The sequence below is a fragment of the Falco biarmicus genome, chromosome 2 (genome assembly GCF_023638135.1).
Source record: "Falco biarmicus isolate bFalBia1 chromosome 2, bFalBia1.pri, whole genome shotgun sequence".
Lineage (NCBI taxonomy): Eukaryota > Metazoa > Chordata > Aves > Falconiformes > Falconidae > Falco > Falco biarmicus.
In genome coordinates, this window is record NC_079289.1 from 66428939 (window position 1) to 66448623 (window position 19685).

Sequence of the window (19685 nt, forward strand, 5' to 3'; positions counted from 1 at the left end):
TTTTGTCCCAGATGGCAGCCAATTCTCCTGGGAGGCTGCTGCTGTGAATCAGAGCCCTGAAGAGTTTCTCTCAGTGGACTACTTCAGTCCCTGCAGTAACCTGAAATTCACAGGTTACCAAGGTGGCTGGAAGCCACTTCTACTGCCTTGTGTTTTCTGTGGTCAACTGGAAAATACTTGCTTCTTCAGCTTGCTGCTGTGCAGTCCTCTGCGTGGCTGTAGCAAAGCAAGTAGTACAGCAAGTCAGTGCAGTAAGATGTCCATCCAAAAAGCCTGTTTCAACCTTCCTAACTTTTTTCAAGAAGCAGGCCTACAAGTTAATAGAGCTCCCTATGTGCAAGTAGAAGCTGCCTGGTTCTCGAGGCCTATTGCCATTGCTGCTGGTGGAATTACTCCCAATTTGTTTTCCATTAAGCAAGGCAGGAGCCTGCCAGGAGTTTAAAAAGGGCCTTTCTGCTACTGAAGCAAAACAGTTTCTACTGTTAACATTTGCTAATCCACAAATCCAGAGCATCTGGCCATCTTTCTCTTTTCTGTCATTTTGCTGGAGGCACGTTGCCAAGATCTGAAATAGTCTGTTAAAAATACATGGCATTTTCATTAGGGAATTCTAGGTTACTCGGAGGTGAAGCCATCCATGGGAGTGAGAAGCATGTAAGAGGTTGTTGATTTGCAGCAGCAGCTTCCCAAGGGCATTCCTTGGGATCTGGGACAAAACTTGCCAGCCTGCTGTTAAGGAAGCAGTGATAAGGAGAACAGGGAGAATCTGAGTATTTAACTGGAAAAGGTACGTAGGAAGGAAGAAGACAGAGAGGCTCCTCCTGGCACGCTGAGGTTTTTATCAGAAGCCAAAGCCGATGGTGGGGAAGGTGCTAGAGGAAACAGCAGAAGTGAGGGGAAGCGTCCCACTGCAGCTATGGAGAAAGGCTTCGGAAAACAACAGCAAAAATAGCTGCACTGTTTTATCATTGCTGATGGACGACTGCCGCCCCACTCACTTGCTGCTTTTGCTGGAGAGCTTTCAAATCCAGCTGCCCGCGCCGGCGGCTGCCAGAGGCAGACGGGGACTCTTACAGAGAAGGCTCCGTGGCCAGCCAGCCCTGCTGAGCGTTTCAGTCCATGCCACAAATAGACGCGTTGAGCAGTCACGGCTCCAAACAAGGTGCTTGGCAAAAGCAGCTGCTGCTTGGCAACCTACTCGTGCCACCGTGAAATATCACTGCGTCACCGGCGCTGTTGGGAGGCCATATGCCCCATCGAGTTATGCAGCAGGGGGATAAGTAATCACAGTGTATCCCTCCCCTTCCCACATAGGCAAGGATGATTTCATTTTAACGATATTTAACACAGATGCTATGCAATAGCCCTCAGACGCAAAATACACAACAACTAGAACAGAAGTTTTGCTGCAAAATATCTGTGGACTTGCAGTGCCCTGCACTGATTTCTGCACCAACATTTTAAAGCACTAATTGACCTTTTGCATCTTTCAAAATTGAGATTAAATACAGTCTTGGGTTCTGGTTGCTGCAATTGTTTATCTCTTAAGCAATAAAATACTTTCCATGTTAAGCTGGTCTCCTAAGGCAATTTGAAAGAAGGTACAAATATTTTCTATAATAAAAATGGACATTATGGGTTGGATTTTCACATGTGCTCAGCACTGCTCTAACTTCTGCTACTATGAAAAAGGATGTAAAACCACCTTGAAACCACTGTAATAAAAACCAGGTGAATTCTGAGTGCTCCTAAAGTTTCATCCTTTAGTCTTTGCCACAAAAAGCATCATTAAGCTGATGTGGTGAAAGTTTAAACAGGGCAAACAAAAAGGCAACTCTAGCTGTTTCATATACTTCAATATAAACTCATTCCAGTATAAACATGTCCAAAAAATGCTTCGGTCTCTGCAAACAGAGAAGGTTCACATTCCATCTCTTCATAAGGAAATGAACATAAGTGGAACAAACAGGTAAGCAGCACCTTCTCATACAACATTTTATCAGCCATACAAGCACAGTGAAAAAACAGTCTCTGAGAGAATTTGTAGAAAGGGAGAGCAATATTTAACTGTAGAACTTTCCTGTTGTAAGTAATATTTTAAAAAATGACTGTATTTTCTTCATGCTGGTTACAAACACTACCAAATTAAGCCATGCCTCCTGTAAAACATGATGTTACTTCTTCTGTGTACAGATGTTCGATACAGCCATCTCTTCCCCCCCCCACTACTATTTTCTGATTCCTATGCAGACAGGAAAAACAAAAGAACAAAAAGATGCAGTATGGCCTATAAGAAGCTCCTGAGAGGTCTAATAAATTTGTGCTGCATAGGACAAAGCATACTATCAGTTATTCTTAAAATCTGAAACCTGTGTGGTTGACTGCATGTATACTTCAGTATTTATCCAAAGTATCCCAACTCAATACATTTTAAAGATGCATTTGCACTAATGCATTCATATAACAAAATTTATATCCCTATTTCCAATTTAAGAATAATAAAAAAGGTCAGCTACTCATACTAGGGGCTGCACACCAAATGCCTCTGAGACGCTCACTTTGAAAAGAACCATTTTTTCAAGACCAACGAGACAAGATCAGGCCCACCAAGCTCTAAAGTGTCCTTCCGTTTGGACATACACACAGTGAACTTTATAACACCAAAGCCATTCAATTCTAAAATTTGAAAGTGTTTGGGCAGAAAAACGTTTATATTGGTGAAAACAACGCCACTGGAAAGTCAAGGGATGCACAACAGAGTGTAATCAAGTAATTGCAAGCAAATTACAATGCAGTGCATGTGTGCTCCTCCACCATTACTTAAGCAACAGATTTAAAGTTAAAATATGTAAAAATGTATGAGGTTGATCTTTGCATTTTCTGACAATTCAGGAAAACAGCATCCTGGCTTTTATTAGAAACAGTGTGGCCAGCAGGACTAGTGAAGTGACTATCCCCCTGTACTCAGCACTGGTGAGGCTGCACCTCGAATGCTGTGTTCAGGTTTGTGCCCCTCACTGCAAGAGGGACATTGAGGCACTGGAGTGTGTCCAGGGAAGGGCAACGGAGCTGGTGAAGGGTCTGGAGAACAAGTCCTGTGAGGAGCGGCTGAGGGAACTGGGGTTGTTTAGCCTGGAGAAAAGGAGGCTCAGGGGGGACATTATCACTCCCTATAACTACCCGAGAGGAGGCTGTGGCCAGATGGATGTCAGTCTCTTCTCCCAAGTAATAACCAACAGAACATGAGGAAACAGCCTCAAGTTGCTCCAGGGGAGGTTTAGATTGGATATCAGGAAAAATGTCCTCACTGAAAGGCTGGTCAAGCATTGGAACAGGCTGCCCAGGGAAGTGGTTGGGTCACCACCCCTGGAGGTATTTAAAAGACACATAGATGTGGCATTTAGTGACATGGTTTAGTGGTGGACTTGGCAGTGTTAGGTTTAGTTGGGCTCGATGATCTTAAAGGTCTTTTCCAACCTACACGATTCTAAAATGCTGCACTACTGTATTTCTCTTCAGTTTCCTAGCAGCAATATTCAGCTCCTGTCATCTCTCTTTGAAATTCACCAAAAAACTTTCGCTGAATCCTTAGTGTGAGCAAACTCCAGCCTTTGCTTCTGCCTTAGCCATCTACCCCATGCTAGCTGGAACCCATGTTTTCACAAGCCAAACACCATGACCTGAGCAGTTCATCCAGGAGCTATAATTAATGCCGTGACTCAACATAACAGCCGGCTACCAGGAGAGACTTCCAGTACATCCATGCAGTCCCTTGTAGGACAGAGGTAACTGCGACACCAGGCTTCCCGCCTAGCAGCCACGTCCTTTACTACAGTAACACCACCGGAGACACCACACTGAGGACTGACCCTCAGCTTTACTAACACATCATTTCCACATGTCTCCCCTCTAATATTTCTATTAATCTTCACCTCTAGCAACATAACCCCAGAAGCCATTTTTCACCTTCATTTTGTTTTTCTATTTTATATGAGGAAGTGCAAAGCTTTTCATTGCTTGAATTAATATATTTTGGGCAGAAGTCGAACGTGGCAAAGAAAACACTTCCTCAGCTGTTGCTCTTCTCTCACACACATGTTAAATCATAATTACTAGTCACTCTAGGTTTTGGTTTCACATTTTTCTCTTCCCACATTCACTGCAGCATCACCAAGCTTTAAAACCAGCAGAAGATGGCAGACAGCTGAGCCATCTGCAGTTAACATTGCCGAATTAAATAACGGGCCTAATATTCAACACCTGAAAGAGAATAACCTGAAACAGTTTATGTTGCTAAGAGTCAAGCATGAGCAATGTACTGACAAATAAAGCTAATACAAAATAGCATTGCTTTCATACTTCATTACGATGGTCTTAACATTTTGGGCGATACAAACAGAAGGTCTTGATCTTGTACTTTATATTTATTAGCTATTCAATGCTACTAGCAGACCTGTCAAGTAAGCATGCATGAATTTCAGTAGCAGTTAGTGCAAAGCAAGACTTCCACGCATTTCACAAACTGAAGGCTTTGGTAACTATAGCAAGGGGTTTTTTAAAGTTAGGTTTCCACCTCAGCAACTAACTAATCCTGAATGGGTAAAGCAAGAGTGAGTAGTTATAATAAGACTTGTGAGGGAAGATGTAGAAGTTACCCCTCGCAACAGTGTATCGCTGGGATTATCTGAAGGAGCAGCGCAGGTTATTTGCTTGGCAGAACAGAAGCCAAGAGAAAAAGGAAGATGGTGGGGTTATGTGCTTTGCATCAGAGGGGCTCAAGCCCTACTAAACCTCCTTTCCCTTTGCTACATACCACAAAGAAGCGGATATAATTTGAGGATTAGCTTTAGAAAGGAATGTATCTTAAAACTAAGCAATTACTTGTAGACTTCAGGCAAAATTCATGACATGCAACCTGGTAACTCATGGCGCTATCCTATCCTGAAGCTGCACTGCTACCATGTCCTTTAAAAAAAAAAAAAAAAAAAAGTATAAGGAGCAGCTTTTTTCACATATCAGAATTATAGTGTATGCTTCAGTTTCAGAAATCAGTGAGGAGAAACGTACAAAACTGTAACTGAAAAGCCAAACATCAAGCAAGACAAACAGCTTTCAATGCAAACTTTCCATACTGGAACAAGAAGGGGACCAGCCAGGGCAGTTTTGAGTCATGACTCCGAGTGGGTAACATTTTTCCAATAGCTGCATAGAAACAGAGTTCAAAAGGTAGACTGAACTCGGATCAAGAACTTTATGATTTATGAAGAGTGTGGCATGCATGCATTTAACATGCTGGAAAAGACAAACATCATTTCACATCCGCTTCACCTTCATCTGTTCATTCCTTGCTGGAACAGGTTGAATCTTTTGAATCTCATTTGAAAGGGCACAGCTGAGAAATGCTGCCAGGTATTGCTAGCTGTGTCTGCCAATATGTAACTTCCTTTGAGGATAATAGCTAATGCTTTTTAATTAATTTTCTTCTAGCTCTATCATGGCCATTACAGCAGAAAGAAAAGGCAGAAAAGCTACAGGGAAATATGTCACAAAAGGCATAAACAAAATTTCTCTTGTTGGACAAAAGGCTCCAAAAGATCATGGAGCTTCATCTCTTTGACATATAAAGACGCATCACAGGGTGATTTAAAATCTGCTAGCAAAGCTGAGCAGTATCATCCAAACACAATGCTCATAAAGCACTGTATATGAAACTGTCATTTCAGAATGCTACCAGGAACTAAGTAAAATCAGAAGTTTCTGCAAACCGGTAGATACAAAGATGAAAACTGAACAATGCCTGAAGCTGCTATGACAAATCAAGCAAAAAAAAAAAAAATTAACACACAACCATGTGCACTACGGCATCCAATCTTCTTCTCTGGAGACATTCAAAACCCATCTGGACGCGATTCTGTGCAACCTGCTGTGGGTGACCCTGCTGTAGCGGGGGCTTGGACTGGGTGATCTGCAGAGATGCCTTCCAACCCATGCCATTCTGTGACTCTGCAATCAGGTAATACACATGAAAACTCAGTGCATCACGCATGTTTGGGAAATGCCCCGAGATTGCTAGGTGTAAGCCAAGACTGGCAGAGTTAACCAACGGGAAAAACACTGTATGTCACAAACTGTAGGAAGTCCCTGAGCCACAGCTGGCAGCAAGCTGGGATTACTACCAAGGGAAATTCCATAAAAGGCCCACTCTTGCCTTCTACCTCCTTCCACAGGCATCAGCTTTTGGCCACCATCAGAGGCAACATACTTGGCAAGCTGAGCTGTTCACATGTCTGGAGAGCACCATGTACAAGGCTCACAGTCCTCTCGAGGTCACCATGTCTGTTAGCTTTGCATTTCCTAGAACAGCGCAGAGACCACAGGAAAACAAAATGAAATAAAAAGGAACCCAAACTTACGGTCTTTAAGCTTGTTCTCCCTAACGCCTGCAAACTAGTAATTTTTATTAAGTGGTGACATTGACAGGATTTAGTTTTCTCTCCACTGCAGAATACTTCTGTGCGTAAATACACTGAAGTGTGACTGACTGCATTCAAAGGAGAGCTTAACCATAACGAAGAAAAAGGAGGAATCACAGTACATTTTCTGTAGAGAACACCTCTGATTAACTGTTTTCAAAACACATGAAAGCAAAAGCAGAAAATAGGAACCTACAACTTACCATTAGCCAGCTAATCCTGTAAGAAAGAGCAATGAAAATCCTAATTGCTATAATCATTGAAGCTTAACAATTTATTGAAATCATAGATTATTACAATGAGGCAAGTGTAAAAGGAACAGTAGTAATTGCTTGGGTTTCTGTTACACAAGCAGCTACCTCTGGTCATTTGGAGTCACAGGAGGTGATAGTCAGGTGAGCAAGTCAAACAAAATTGGAGTTATTATGCAACGCAGGAGACAAGGGGTGAGAAAGAAGGCAAGAAGAAAAAAAGGGTGTGTTCCTCATGAGTTATTTTCATGCCTAGAGACATGAAAAGTATAGCACAAATGAAAAGTAATGCCTCTGGTCATTTGGATACCTTGGAACAGAAAATCTCAGTATCACGATACTAAAATAAAACCATGAAACATACTCTTGCTGGCTGGAAGTTACTATAATTAATAACAACAATTCAGTGTTATGGTTACATGTACAAATCCTCTCTTCAATTAGAGCAGCTAGCAGATGAGGCAAACTGTTTTTTAATCAAGAGCTCCCAAGCATCTGATTCAAATTAGTATTTCTAGGTCCCAACTCTCTATTATTCCAGAAGACTTACTAACCACAACAAATGAAGAATTTTCATTTTTTTGTGGCTTAACATTTATTTTCAAGCTCTTCCTGGTTTAATAAATTAGTCTCTTTTTTTACCAATGTATTGAATAATTACTGCTTTACCTGCTGACTCTGGCACCATGAGCACTTACAGAAAGCAGCTATATAAATAGTAACATTTGTGATGCTATTAAGAAACATTACCACTGGAAATCAAATTTAAGAATGCTTCCAGGTGCAGACAGGTCTTTTCTTTCTGCCTTCCCCCATCCTCAGTACTCTAAGGCATCTGAAAACTCAACACATGATTCCTGTTTTCCCTGATTCCTGATTCTCCAGGCAGTCCCCGACCAGCATCTTCTCTCCCTCCTAGGAAGACCAGGTCTTCAGGGGGGACATGCAGCTGGAAACAGCTGCACACCTTGGTGGCTGTTACGTACGGGGTTTTGATGGCAGGCTGAAGAGATTTGTGACCTCACACAACTGCCAAATGCTGTATTTCATGAAGAAAGGGAAGCACTAAGCCCTACTGCACTGCCAATGTTTGGGGGATTTTATTAATTTGATTCTTTTTATAGTCACCTATGAGCTTTGCTGTGCAGAGCCTATCCCCCCAAGGCTCAGTGGGACATAAGAATGTGCTTATGTCTCCTATTTTATCTGCATGGGCATCTGTGCGTGAAATTTTGGGGCACAGCCACATGCCTTCCAACCTGGAGTTGGCGTGCAGGGGCAGGCGGGAGCCTGAATGGACCCCGTAAAAGATTGCCTGCACCTACTCACGCAGATGTACCCATCAGCTTCAGCAGCAGAGAGCAAAGAAAAGGCAGACACTTTAAATCTATTAGTATGGAAAACATCTACAGTGCTTTCTGCAAAACACAACAGAGCAGTGAACTACCTGAGTAACTGACAGCCATCAACTGAAGCTTGCCAATGATTACTTGTTGCAGATGCTGAAATTTACTGTTTGGTAAAAACTTGAAACTAACCTCTTAAAAAGTTGTTTACATTTTTAATCACATTTGAACCCATATGTACTTAGAAAAGAGACCTACCAGCACTATTGATCAAATTGATTTTAACTGTAATTATAAAAAATAAATAAATAAATTACCCCTGTTCTTCCCAGTACCTTTTACTGAGCTTTGGAAATTAATAGTATCAAATTTTTTAGAGAAATAATTCTATTTTTACAAAGACTATGGGATGAGAAGGGGAAAGAGCAAAAGTAGCAAGCATACTTCTAGTTAAGTGACTCCTAATGATTAATCATAAATGTATGCATACAATTTCCTTTGCATCCCGTTTGCTGAGAAAAGCAAGAAAGAATAGCTCAGCATACAGTCAGAAATTTTTACATGCCATTTCTAAAGAAAACACAAGTTGAGATTTATCAGAGATGTCATTTTTTTCCCCCACCAAATCAATATAGCTGGAAAAGGACAAGTCTTCCCCTCCATTCTGAAAAGCAGACTTCTCAGGTTGCGGTTGCTTCAATGACTGTTGCATCTGCTGCAGACAAAGGAGAGATGAAGGTGCAGGGCAGCCCCCAGCACTTTGAGCTTTGCACCTGGGGAACATCCTGCGTAGTGAAGGTCTAGGCATTGGTGACCCTAGCTCAAGCAGGGGAAGAGGACTGCATTCAGCATCCCTACCCAGCAGAGGTCTAAACCAAGCACTTTTTTTCACTGTGCAGGTTCAAGAAAATGATGAGCTATCCAGACCACATTTTACATGAGGCAGGGAGGCAGGCTCCAGCTCCCTATAAGGTCAGAAAAGCACCAGGAGCATCTACAGCAGCAGATTAAAAGGCTCCCAGAGAGGTTATGAGGTTTGTTAAGTGATACATGGAGTGGGAGATGTAGAAAGAGAAGCCAAATTTCCCATTCCCATCAATGTGCTGTGCTGTCAGGACAAGGGCTCCTTTCACCTCACTGCAGCTGCAGGGACAGCCTGGGCATGGGTTACCACCAGGAGGAGGTGGGGTGGAGGGGATGAGAGAGGCTCCCTGGGAAGGCAACTCACTCCAGCCTAGGATAGGTTTTTAAAAGAGGGGGATGAGTCCTACCTTCCCACCCCGGTCCCGATCTCAGTTGAGCTTAGGGCTTGCTATTTATGGCTATAGGTGCCACCCCTTGAAATGTCCTCACTCTCCTCAACTGGGTAGGCTCTGGTGGTCCTTCTCAGCCCCCTCAGGTCCTCACCACTGCCAGCGGGACAGCTCAGCTGCTCAGCCACTGCACCATACCAACCTGCAATGTTGAAGTTACAGCACCAAGCACCAGCCTGTAAACTGCAGCAGGGCAGTGGGAGCAATGCAAGGTGCTGGACTCTGTCTGCAGCAGGATGAGAAATTACAGCAACTGGGTAGGCAAAACGAGCAAAACCATGCACTAGAGTAAGCTCTGCTGCTTGTGAATCAGGCCCTGCAGATAGCCACAGATGCGTGAGAACAGTTCTCCTCAAGACGACCTGGCACCTACTTGCTAGAGCAAAAGATTTTTGGATGTATTTTAAGTATGTATTTAGAAGATGCTACTGTAAATGGAAACCTGACAAGCTACAAAACTTAATGGAAAGAGCCAAGCTATATTCCTATGGTCTTTCCTGCAAAAGACTGAGGGAAATGTGTGTAGAGACTGACTCATCATAAACTGAATAGCAGATCTGGAAGAAAATGATGGGGGTGAAATGACATCAGTGGACACAGATGCAGAAGCTAAAGCTCACCTTCCTGTTGTGGAGCTGAGTCCCATGGCACATGACCTATAATGAAGCTATGTCAACATAAGAAATTATTTTTATACTGTAAAGGTAATTGTTTTAAGAAATTTTGGTTGCTGGAAAATAAAATGTATGGGATACATTATATGATAAACATGCACTCTGTACATGTTTAAGAGTTCCAGTGCATTGCTGCATAGTGCCCTAATTATTAGTAATATCAGGTGGTTTAAGTACAAATGACACTGACAATGTCCCAGGAAGGAGCAAAGACAGAATTATGGCACCAAGCCCCCCCAAAGCTGCTTTGCAGCACTGCCACTGCCAGCGCTTGGCTAGGTTCAGCCACAGTTTGCACGCACACAAGCCCCTGTCCTACCAAGCAACGTCCAGCTCCTGCAGCAATGGCCGGACCCAGGAGCCACAATTACAGCGGTGCTTGCAACAGCAGAGCAGAGGCAGTCCCAGGCACCCTGCAGCCAAGGCAAAGGGGTGTGAGAAGCTGGGTTACTTACTGCTGTTTTGTGCCTTACCAGAGGAACACTCACCCCAGCCTAGATGCCAGGAAACCACTACCTAAGGAGACACAGACCTCAAAAAGGGCAGGAGAGAGAAATTTCATACTGGGGTAAGGTGTGAAAGGCTGTAAAATGAAAACTGGCAGAAAACCATGCATGACTTCAACAAAGAGTGATTTTCATTTTAATTTTTTTTTAAATACAGAAATTCTCACAGAATATCCTGAGGACATTGGCATCTCGATTACATTTTGGCCCAGGATTAGAAAAATACGGTACTTGAACTGAGAAAGCAGCTTTCAGTAAACTGTTCCTCAAGGGCTGATATTATTTAACACGTGGATTAATATGTATGTAAAATGAAACACAAAGGCACTAGAACAAAGAACTGGGGAGAGAAACTACAGGAGGGCATTGCAAAGCCATGGAGGATGGCAAGCTATATTTAGCAGATGAAAGAAATCTCTTGTCTTTCTTGTGAACTCTACATACTCTGAAAGTATTTGCTAAGGACAGGCGTCTAAGTGTCACCAGGGAGAGCATATGAAAAAAAAGCTAGAGGTTTCCAGTTTTGGAAAACTACAGAACTTTTTCTCTTCATTCCTGATTGCTCTTTGCCCTGTTGTTACGTCGTTATTCTGTATTTACAATGCCATAGCCTTTTGTCATGGAGGATGCAGTAAAAATGACAAACAAGGCTGCTTGGCAACACACTGAAATATCACAAAATGGGTTAGGAAGGAGCAAGGTTTACTTTGAATAAGAAACAACTTAAGCTGTTAGCAAACATAAGAGAGGCTCTGTCTTTAGGTATGGGTTGTTCCCCTGCTCTAGAAGCATCATCTGACCATGCTCTATTTACCTTCCTGTATCTCCAATACCCTGCCCTGGGCTGATTCATAAGTCCCCTGATTTGCTGTTTCCCCCAACTTGGATTTTATTTCTCAAGATCGAGCCCCATTTCACATATTTCTCATCTTTAACCAGAAGAGGCTCAGGAAAAGATCAAAACACTTAGACTTACACTGGTACAGACAACCCCTTCCCCCCACCCAGCCCAAAAAGGGTCTCGTTCCCATCTTGGCTGTACATACAAATAAGAGAAACGGCAATACAACTGTAGAGAGCTAGTGCTCTTTTGTATGTACATACTTTAAAAAGCGGCTTTCTCTTCCATAAAAACATCTATTCTTCCTCATTCCTGAGCATAAAAAAGTCAAGAATCTCTGCACATCTCTTACTCTACTGATTATTTTTTCACCTATAGTCAAATTAATATAATATATATTGCTAATGCTATTAGAAATCCATCTAGGAAATCAATTCAGAAATACTACTATAAAGAGTTACCAAGCACACATTCAGACCCACAAGTTAGCACATTCCTAGAGCTGATCCTGTATTTCTGCTGTCTTGTGGCAAATAGTATCAGTAGACTACAGTCATATATTTTGCCACAGTGATTTTTAATTAAGGTGCTTGGTTATTACAAAAGGGTAATTTGAATGCCCATTGTTCTGAAATTGCTAACTCAGGTAATGAAAGCACAGCAACAAAAACCTTTTAAATTACACAGCACTCCAATCCGATGCACAACCACCACTGAAAAATAACCTAAAAATACAACACAAGAACAGGCATTAGGAGATAGGAAGTACTTCCTCTCCACTGAGGCTTTTGTTAGCATTTACACAGGATCCTTTTCTGCGGAGCTTGAAGCGGGAGGAGATTGCTTTCACACGGAGCACACTTAGAAAAAAAAAACTTTGCATTTTTACTTCTTTTTTGTGTGTCTGCACTTACTCAGGTTACATACAATTCTTCAATCTCCCTGCTCCAAACAGAGGCTTTTTTGAAAATCCGCTGTTACTCTTTCAAAAGGCACATAGCATCAGGAAGATAACCCAGGACATTAAATGACTTTCCGATTTTTGGTCACCCTTCCTGGGTAAGGTCAGGCTAAGTGGTCCTGCTGCATTCTTTTGTCTAAAGCCCTTTCCACAACAAAGAACCCCCCATGAAGAAAGCCAGAGCCCAGGAGCCGACCCAGACCCTCTGCAAGGAAACCAGCCCAGCGGAAGGGCTGCGCCAAGACCCCCCGAGAAGCAGCACAACCCACAGCGCCCGGGTGACCCGAAACTGACTTCAAACCAGACCGAGCAAACTTGTCAGCCTGCAGAAAGTTATACTTGCAAGCGCTGGCTGTCAAAAGGGATCCAGAAGCAGCCGCTGGCTAACATTTGCCCTTCCCAGAGCCAGGGATGGGAGTCACACCATCGCCAAAACCCACAAGGTCACTGTATGGCTCCTGTTATCCTTCCTTTGGGTTTTTTTTTTCTGTAGCGCTTCGGGACTGCTTCTCAATGGATGTGTTTTTCAGTGACTTTCCAGAGCTGTGTTTGCATTTTATTTGATAAAACCACCGAAGCAAGCAGGCTGCCGAGAAGGGCTCGGCGCCCCGGCGGTACCCGTCAACTCGCACTCACCTCAGCTTCTCTTCATGTGACCCGGGCAGTCCCACGCTATCGGGGCGATCCCGTCTCCTTCTGTACAGACCTGAATGTGACAACTCTTTCAGCTGCAAGGCCGTCATATTTCTCCTCTACCTGGAGGGTTGGTTTTTTTAAGGGAGGGGGGGGTGTTGTGCTGTTTTGGCTTTGGGTTGGGTTTCTCCCCCCTCCGCCTCTTCCAGATGTTGCTGCGAGGAGCGTGCCTGCCAAGACGCCTGGAGAGAAGTCTCAGCGGCGTGTCGGCACACCTGCGCCCGCCCGAGCTACCAACCTCGGCAGGCAGGCAGGCAGGCAGGCGGCCGCTGCTCGGCTTCCTGTTTCTCATAGGTACACACCCTCCCGAAGGGCACCACATTTCCTTTATCACTCGATCACACCTAAGGGATGTCTGCAACAAGCTCACCCGCTTCCCTCCAGCTCTCTCCGAACTCTCGCTGTCCCAGCAGGCGCAACCCCGCCGTGTGCTGTGCAAAGCAGGCAGTTCTCCCAGCGCCTGCTGCGATCAGCTAAAAAACTCCAGGGCTGCAATGAGCTGTGAACTTTTCCATGCTATAATTTACGATAAAAAGAAAGTCATCAGTGCTATGAAAATTCAGTTACTCAAGCATGTGAGCAAACTCTGATAGGGAGATTAATGCAGCAAAGTGTGCCGCAAAGTAACTTCAGCAACCAGCATTAAAATACTCTATTGGAAACACAACAGCACTGTGCTTGTCAGAAATGGCTCTTTTCCACACATCTTGAAAATCAGAAGAAAACCACAATGTGTTTTTCTTCCTACTCTCAGCTATTAAAACATAACTACTTCAACTATTTGTCATATTTTGTAGTGATGGAGTGTCCTGTGTAATTGTAAAACAGGAATGAAAGCGCTTAAGGTTTCCTGTAAGACAGGAAGGTGACTGGCAGGGATCTGCATGCTCTGTGTCTCATCTTACTTAGTAATTTTTTAGTAATAAAACTCTCCATTTCAACTTAAAAGGAGGCTTCAAAATAGCTTACCACCTTTTGAAACATTTTTACAGTTTGACATTATCCTAGGCAGACATAAACAAAAACTTTATTCACAGTTTCTACTTCTACATTGAGAGTTGCAGAGGGTGTGTTTTTAGAATGAACTTGCATTTAATAAAAGCCAAGAAATGTAATAATTTGCAAGGACTGTTTTGACTAGGATAGGAAACATAGTTTACTATTCAAGTGTTTATTTTGTAGCAGGATACATATAAGAGTATTTCTGAACTCTTGTAATGGAGAAAAGCATAACATACGTAATACTGGGTGCACCACATGACACCAATTTTGTCAGGATTACCAGACTGAACACAGGCACAGTAATTTTATATAATACTATCAGCATGCTTCGGTCTGGAATGTCATCAACATATAATATAAAACATCACACAATGGAAAAATAACAGAAATTATTTTGGAAAAAGAGTCACATAACATGCCAAATAGATAATGGCTGGAAAAATTCAAAGTGATTTATATGATGTTAGAAGGTTGCACACACTGAAATGTCAACAAGTGCTATACATCTGAGCTCCTGTCCTCAGAAAATAAAAGAAGGAATGGTCACGATGTTTGCCTAAACATGCTGCAATCCAGTTTCAAAGTATTTAAAATTGTTTCTCAATATGCAGTAGGATAAGCTTAAACATAATTAAATGCCAATTCCCTGCAGTCAGTCAATCAGCGATTCAATGAAAAGTTAATGCTGTTAGGAGTGGAGGTTAAGGACGGCAGATGACAGACGCTCATGGCACAGCAGCTTTTAGACATTACCAACAGTTTTTACTGTGCTTTAAATATCACTGTACCAATGATTCACCTTTGTCCAAGCAATCAATTTTAGATCATACTAACCTAAAAAGTGAAGACAGTGTACATTTTTTTGCTGTGAAACAGCTATTTGTAAATTAAAGAAATTGAACTATTACCTACAATTGTTCATAATCTTTTATTCACTACAGTAGCACTCTCTCCAGTGTACACTGAATACTTTTGTATTAACACAAATCTATCAAAAATTAAAGGACAACTCTTCACCAACTTTGCTGCAAGTTGCGTTCATGTGAAATACACAGCATTAAAATTCATGTTTATCTGCATGAACAGCCACTGCACTTGGACAGCCTATGGGACAAAGGCTTCTACTAAAATACACTTGGAAACCAGAGCTGCACCAAATTGGTATTATTAAAATTTAAAATCAACACCACCATACAGACCATGTAAATTATAGGAATACAAGAAGTCCAGACACAAAAATGTTTGTTATAGAGATCAAATCCATTGCAACATTTATTTAGGAGGGCAAGATGGTTAGTTTTTTACAACAGACCTGGCAGTGAGCTCCACAGCAACATTATTTCAGTGAACTCCAACAGGGGTCTAAGCTGATTTAGAAAAAGACTTTCCTGGAGGACTTGAGAACAAGCCTAAAGCTTTCTACAAGAAGAAATCCAAACTGGACACCTTTTTTGCCCTAGGGGACTCTCCATAAATTCTCATGAGAGATGAGGTTTCAAGTCTGAAATTACTCAAACAGCCAAACCTTAAGTTCTGAGTATCAAATACATATTGTTAAGGGCCAACTGTTTTTTTGGAGAGATGCTGGAGAACGCAAGTGATATTTCTGCACTCACTCGATTAAAGGTTGCCAGAAAACAACTCAGATGGACCTCACCCTGAAGGAAGAACTTCCTTAGCGAATGTCTCCTTTTACCTTCCAGCCCCTATCTGCTGTTTATAATTCCTTTTTTTGAGAGATTACATTCTTCTCGTGTGGGATGGGGCCACTTGGAGCTTTCACATTCCGTCCAAATTTTTGAGGACTGGCCAAGTTACCACAGCTTTTCTTATTACAGGTAACACGCAGCTTTCTTTTACGTCCTGTACTTTGAAGGTTCACTCTTCATTTTCCAGCGCATGCCTCTTCACCGCCTCACTCATGCAACCAACCATCCTCCCACCCCCAGAGAAAGCTAACATTGCTACTGCAATCTGATGGATAGGCATGGTATTATCAGTATTTTATTAGAGGAAAAAAATCACGCATGTCTAAGCAACAAAAGGTAGAACCTAGACAGAAACTATGCAGTTCTTCATTCATCCCAAGCCATAAATAACCTTTTATTACGTGGGACATGGCTCATGCTTGAGTTTTCATTGCAGTCCTACAAAGTATTTGTCTTGATATACCAGGCCTGAAGTGTGCTTTCTTAAATTTATGTGAAAAGTACAGCTTTTCTGGTGACTGTAGGAATTCAGCAGAATTTTGCACTTTAAAAATCATTTAAGACAGGTTATGTCTGGTTACTTTTCACTGTGTTCAAAGGGATGTGAACAGTAATCCATGTAATTGAATTTAAGAATAACAAAAAATACCAAGTATTTCAGATTCAGTACATTTCTTCATAAGTCTGTATTTACAGAGAACACGTTAAGTACAGAAACCAGAAAAGACAAAGTTTTAGCACTTTTATTCCACACAGAGAAGCCTTTACTGAGGTCATTGCTCTTTTTTCCACTCCAGTGCACGTTGTTCTGGGTTTGGGGTTTTTTTAAACTTTGAAGAAACCACCATATTTCAATTAAATTTAGTTGAAGATTTTCAAAGTGATAGAAAAAGCTGTTTTCAGGGCAGCATAAACAGTCAAAAAAATAATCAGGAGAGTGTTATAAGAACAGTATAGGAATATCAATAGCATGCACACAGTTAAAAGGTGACTGCAATGGAGGAGCATGTTTCTCCATCTTTCATCGCTCACCCAGCTTATCACAGGGATGAGTCTCCAGAGAAACGTGTCCAGGAACATTGGTTTTCTACTGTTTCTCACAAGGTTTGAAGAGAATCACTTTTTAAAGCCAAGGTAAAGGCTTGTACATCAGTGGGAATGCACAGGACTCACTGGAACAAGTGAAAGAAGGTGGCAATAACCCTTCCAGCAGTTTTGCCAGAACCACCGAAGCACCCAACTGATGTGCCAACCACAAATGAAGCTTTATGCCTCTCTGAATTAGGCTGCTGAGGCGAGTCCCCACAGATGGGTTTGGGTGTTGGGGAATAGCATACTGTGCCTTGGGTCCCCGCTAGGGCAGGCGGTGATAAAAGGAAATGAGCAGAGAGAAATCAAGCCACAAATCTAAGGATGCAAACCTTGAAAAAAAAATTTCAAAGCTTCAAGGGAGCCTAAACTGTTGATTCAAGGAGTTAAGTAATTAACTATCTACATGTTTCCTTCCTTGTCTAATGTGACTCCAACATCTGCTTCTTCCACTCAGCAATCAATCCTGAAGCACACACATTTAATCTGCAGATTAGGTTAAGTACTGAGGCACTTGAACTATATACCTAGACACCACAAAGCAGTGCTTTGGATTTATGTCCATGCTCTAGCTGACCAAGCATGTTTGCCACAGTTTAAGGTAGTTGCTGGGGTTTTTTAAATCTCTTCTATGGATTCATGCCCCTGCCATACAATGTAAAGTAAAAAACCTACATAACGGTGTGCTCTGCATCCTTCAGAGCAGTGACACACTCAACCCACCAAAGTCCTTTGGGGTTTCAGGGGGCAGAGGGAAGGCAAGGAGCTGCTGTGCTGAGCATGGGGTCCCTCCTTGTCCTGGCAGAACCAAAGGCATTTCCACCTCCACTGCAGGCAGCCCATGAGTTTTGGTGAGGCAAGGCAGAGGTCCCTGCTCTCATTCCAACTATTCTATTCCAATAATAATAGAAAAAATATAAAAGCAAGCATGGGAAAACGTTCTGGCTACCTGAGTGAGGCAAGGTCTCTTGGCTGCCTCCTCCAAGCTCTCTACACACGCTGCCCCATGAATTCCTAAAATTCAGGGAAAAAACACCCTGCAAAGGCACATTTTTCTCCAGCAAGTGGAATCCTACTTTAGCTGAGCTTTACAATACCTCCCTCTACCGGGAAAATGCTGCCTTATTTCTCAATGCCAGTATTTCCCTCTACAGCCAGAGAGAGGTATGCATTAACCCGCGTATATTTTAATAATTCAGACTGGGGCTTAGCTGAGAGCAGAGAAGAACGACAGACCAGCAGCTGAAGATACAGGTTAGCATTATAGCTAGAAATGTATGCTGTTCATCAGTGGATAATCAATGCTTGAGTAGCTGTGCAAAGAAGAATCCATGTGACACAGCATGAATCAATTTTGTCCTGCCATTTATACATAACCCTCTTTAAAAAAAAAAAAAGAGTGATAAGCATGCTGGCAAGCAGTTGAATCTTTAAGATAGGTACAATTAATCAAATGGACCCTGAACTCCATGGCATAAACATCTTTAAAAAGAGAAAAAAGAAAACGGAAAAAAAAAAAAAGAAACCAAAAAGATGGGGGAAGGGAGGGTTTGAAGCCACCAAATTCAGAGTTTAGGTTAATCTTCATAGCCTAGAACATGTAGAAAAATACATGCAATTCCCAATCTGCATATCTAGATATGGGACATTCCCTTCAGAATAATTTTTAGTCTTGGGATTAAAAGCTTCTTCCCTTATGAGATTTTCAAACAGAGTCAGAAATATACTTTTTACATTTAAGCACTTTGTTTATGATGCATGAAGATGCTAAGTCTGAAAAAGAAAATTAGAAAGTCCTATCTTTAAACAAGGTGACTTGCATCCTACTACTGTATATATATTCAGGATGTTTACTTCACTGTAATGGGATAAAATGCCTTTGGAAATTGGGGTAAAAAGCCCCTGGTGCCAGCTGGCTTACTGGGCAACTGAAAGTCCCCCAGCAGATGACACAAAAGACTGAGGAAGCCCCCAAGACAAAGACAAAGACAGAAGCGAACCTGAAAATGGGTGGAAAGTGAAAAAAAAAACCTGCCCAGAGAACTGCTGCCCCAGATACCCTGTGGAATTACCTGCTCTGACAGCCAGTTTGTGCCCTGAAAGCCAGCAAGCCCTTCCAGGGCTGCAGAAAGGCTGACAAAGCTGTTCCAGACAGGCAACCACTGAGACCTGGTTTTGCTGAACATCTAGTGGGATATCTCAAAACAGGCCTCAGGCTGACTCTGCCTTTCCACTGAAGGAATATAAGGACCATTAGGAAGTCCTCATTTTTGTCCAAAACATCACTCATCAGGATTAAATCAATGCAAACAAAGCCACAGCAGCCTATAAACTGCTTATTCTGTTGACTGCCCAGCAATTATTCTCCTGGCCCCTTTGTTTTCCATCTCACAAATAATTTTCAAATTACTAACACTACATTACAAGTAGAGAAAAAAAAGCCTCTTATCAAGGTTTTGTGTTCTTTACACTGAAATTAAATTAAATTGCCAAGGGGAGAAAATGGCATGCTCCCCATGAGAAGGATGGAAGAGATGCTGGTGACCCTGAAAATGTGCACATGCTTTGAAGGCACCACCACCACATTGCGCACAACCAAATATGACCACCAAAGTAGCAGGTGACACTACTTTAAGGCTGTGAGTGCTGGGGTTTTGGAAGAACAACCCAACCCTGAGCTCCTGAGAGGGTACTGGAGGCTTTAAATGCTGTTGCTTGTAAGAACAATGAGCCGAATGGTGAAGGACAGTCAATTTAACAGCCCTGAGGAAGCACTGATCCTGACTGTACATCTGTGAACGTACCATACAGCCACCTCAAATGGCTC

The 19685-nt window shown here is 42.3% G+C and overlaps 1 protein-coding gene across 5 annotated transcripts in view; it reads right to left on the reverse strand.

Moving 5' to 3' along the window:
- The window catches only part of LIMS1 (LIM zinc finger domain containing 1), a 76455-nt gene that overhangs the window by 23053 nt on the left and 33717 nt on the right, over positions 1-19685 (reverse strand). The window contains exon 1 of one of the 5 annotated variants that reach the window (XM_056328682.1): positions 13002-13317. The exons of the other annotated variants lie outside the window; for them this stretch is intronic. Within the exon in view, the coding sequence (XP_056184657.1) occupies positions 13002-13108 (107 nt within the window). The 5' untranslated portion in view covers positions 13109-13317. Of the gene's footprint in view, positions 1-13001; positions 13318-19685 lie in introns of those variants that run through there. 5 annotated transcript variants of the gene reach the window in all.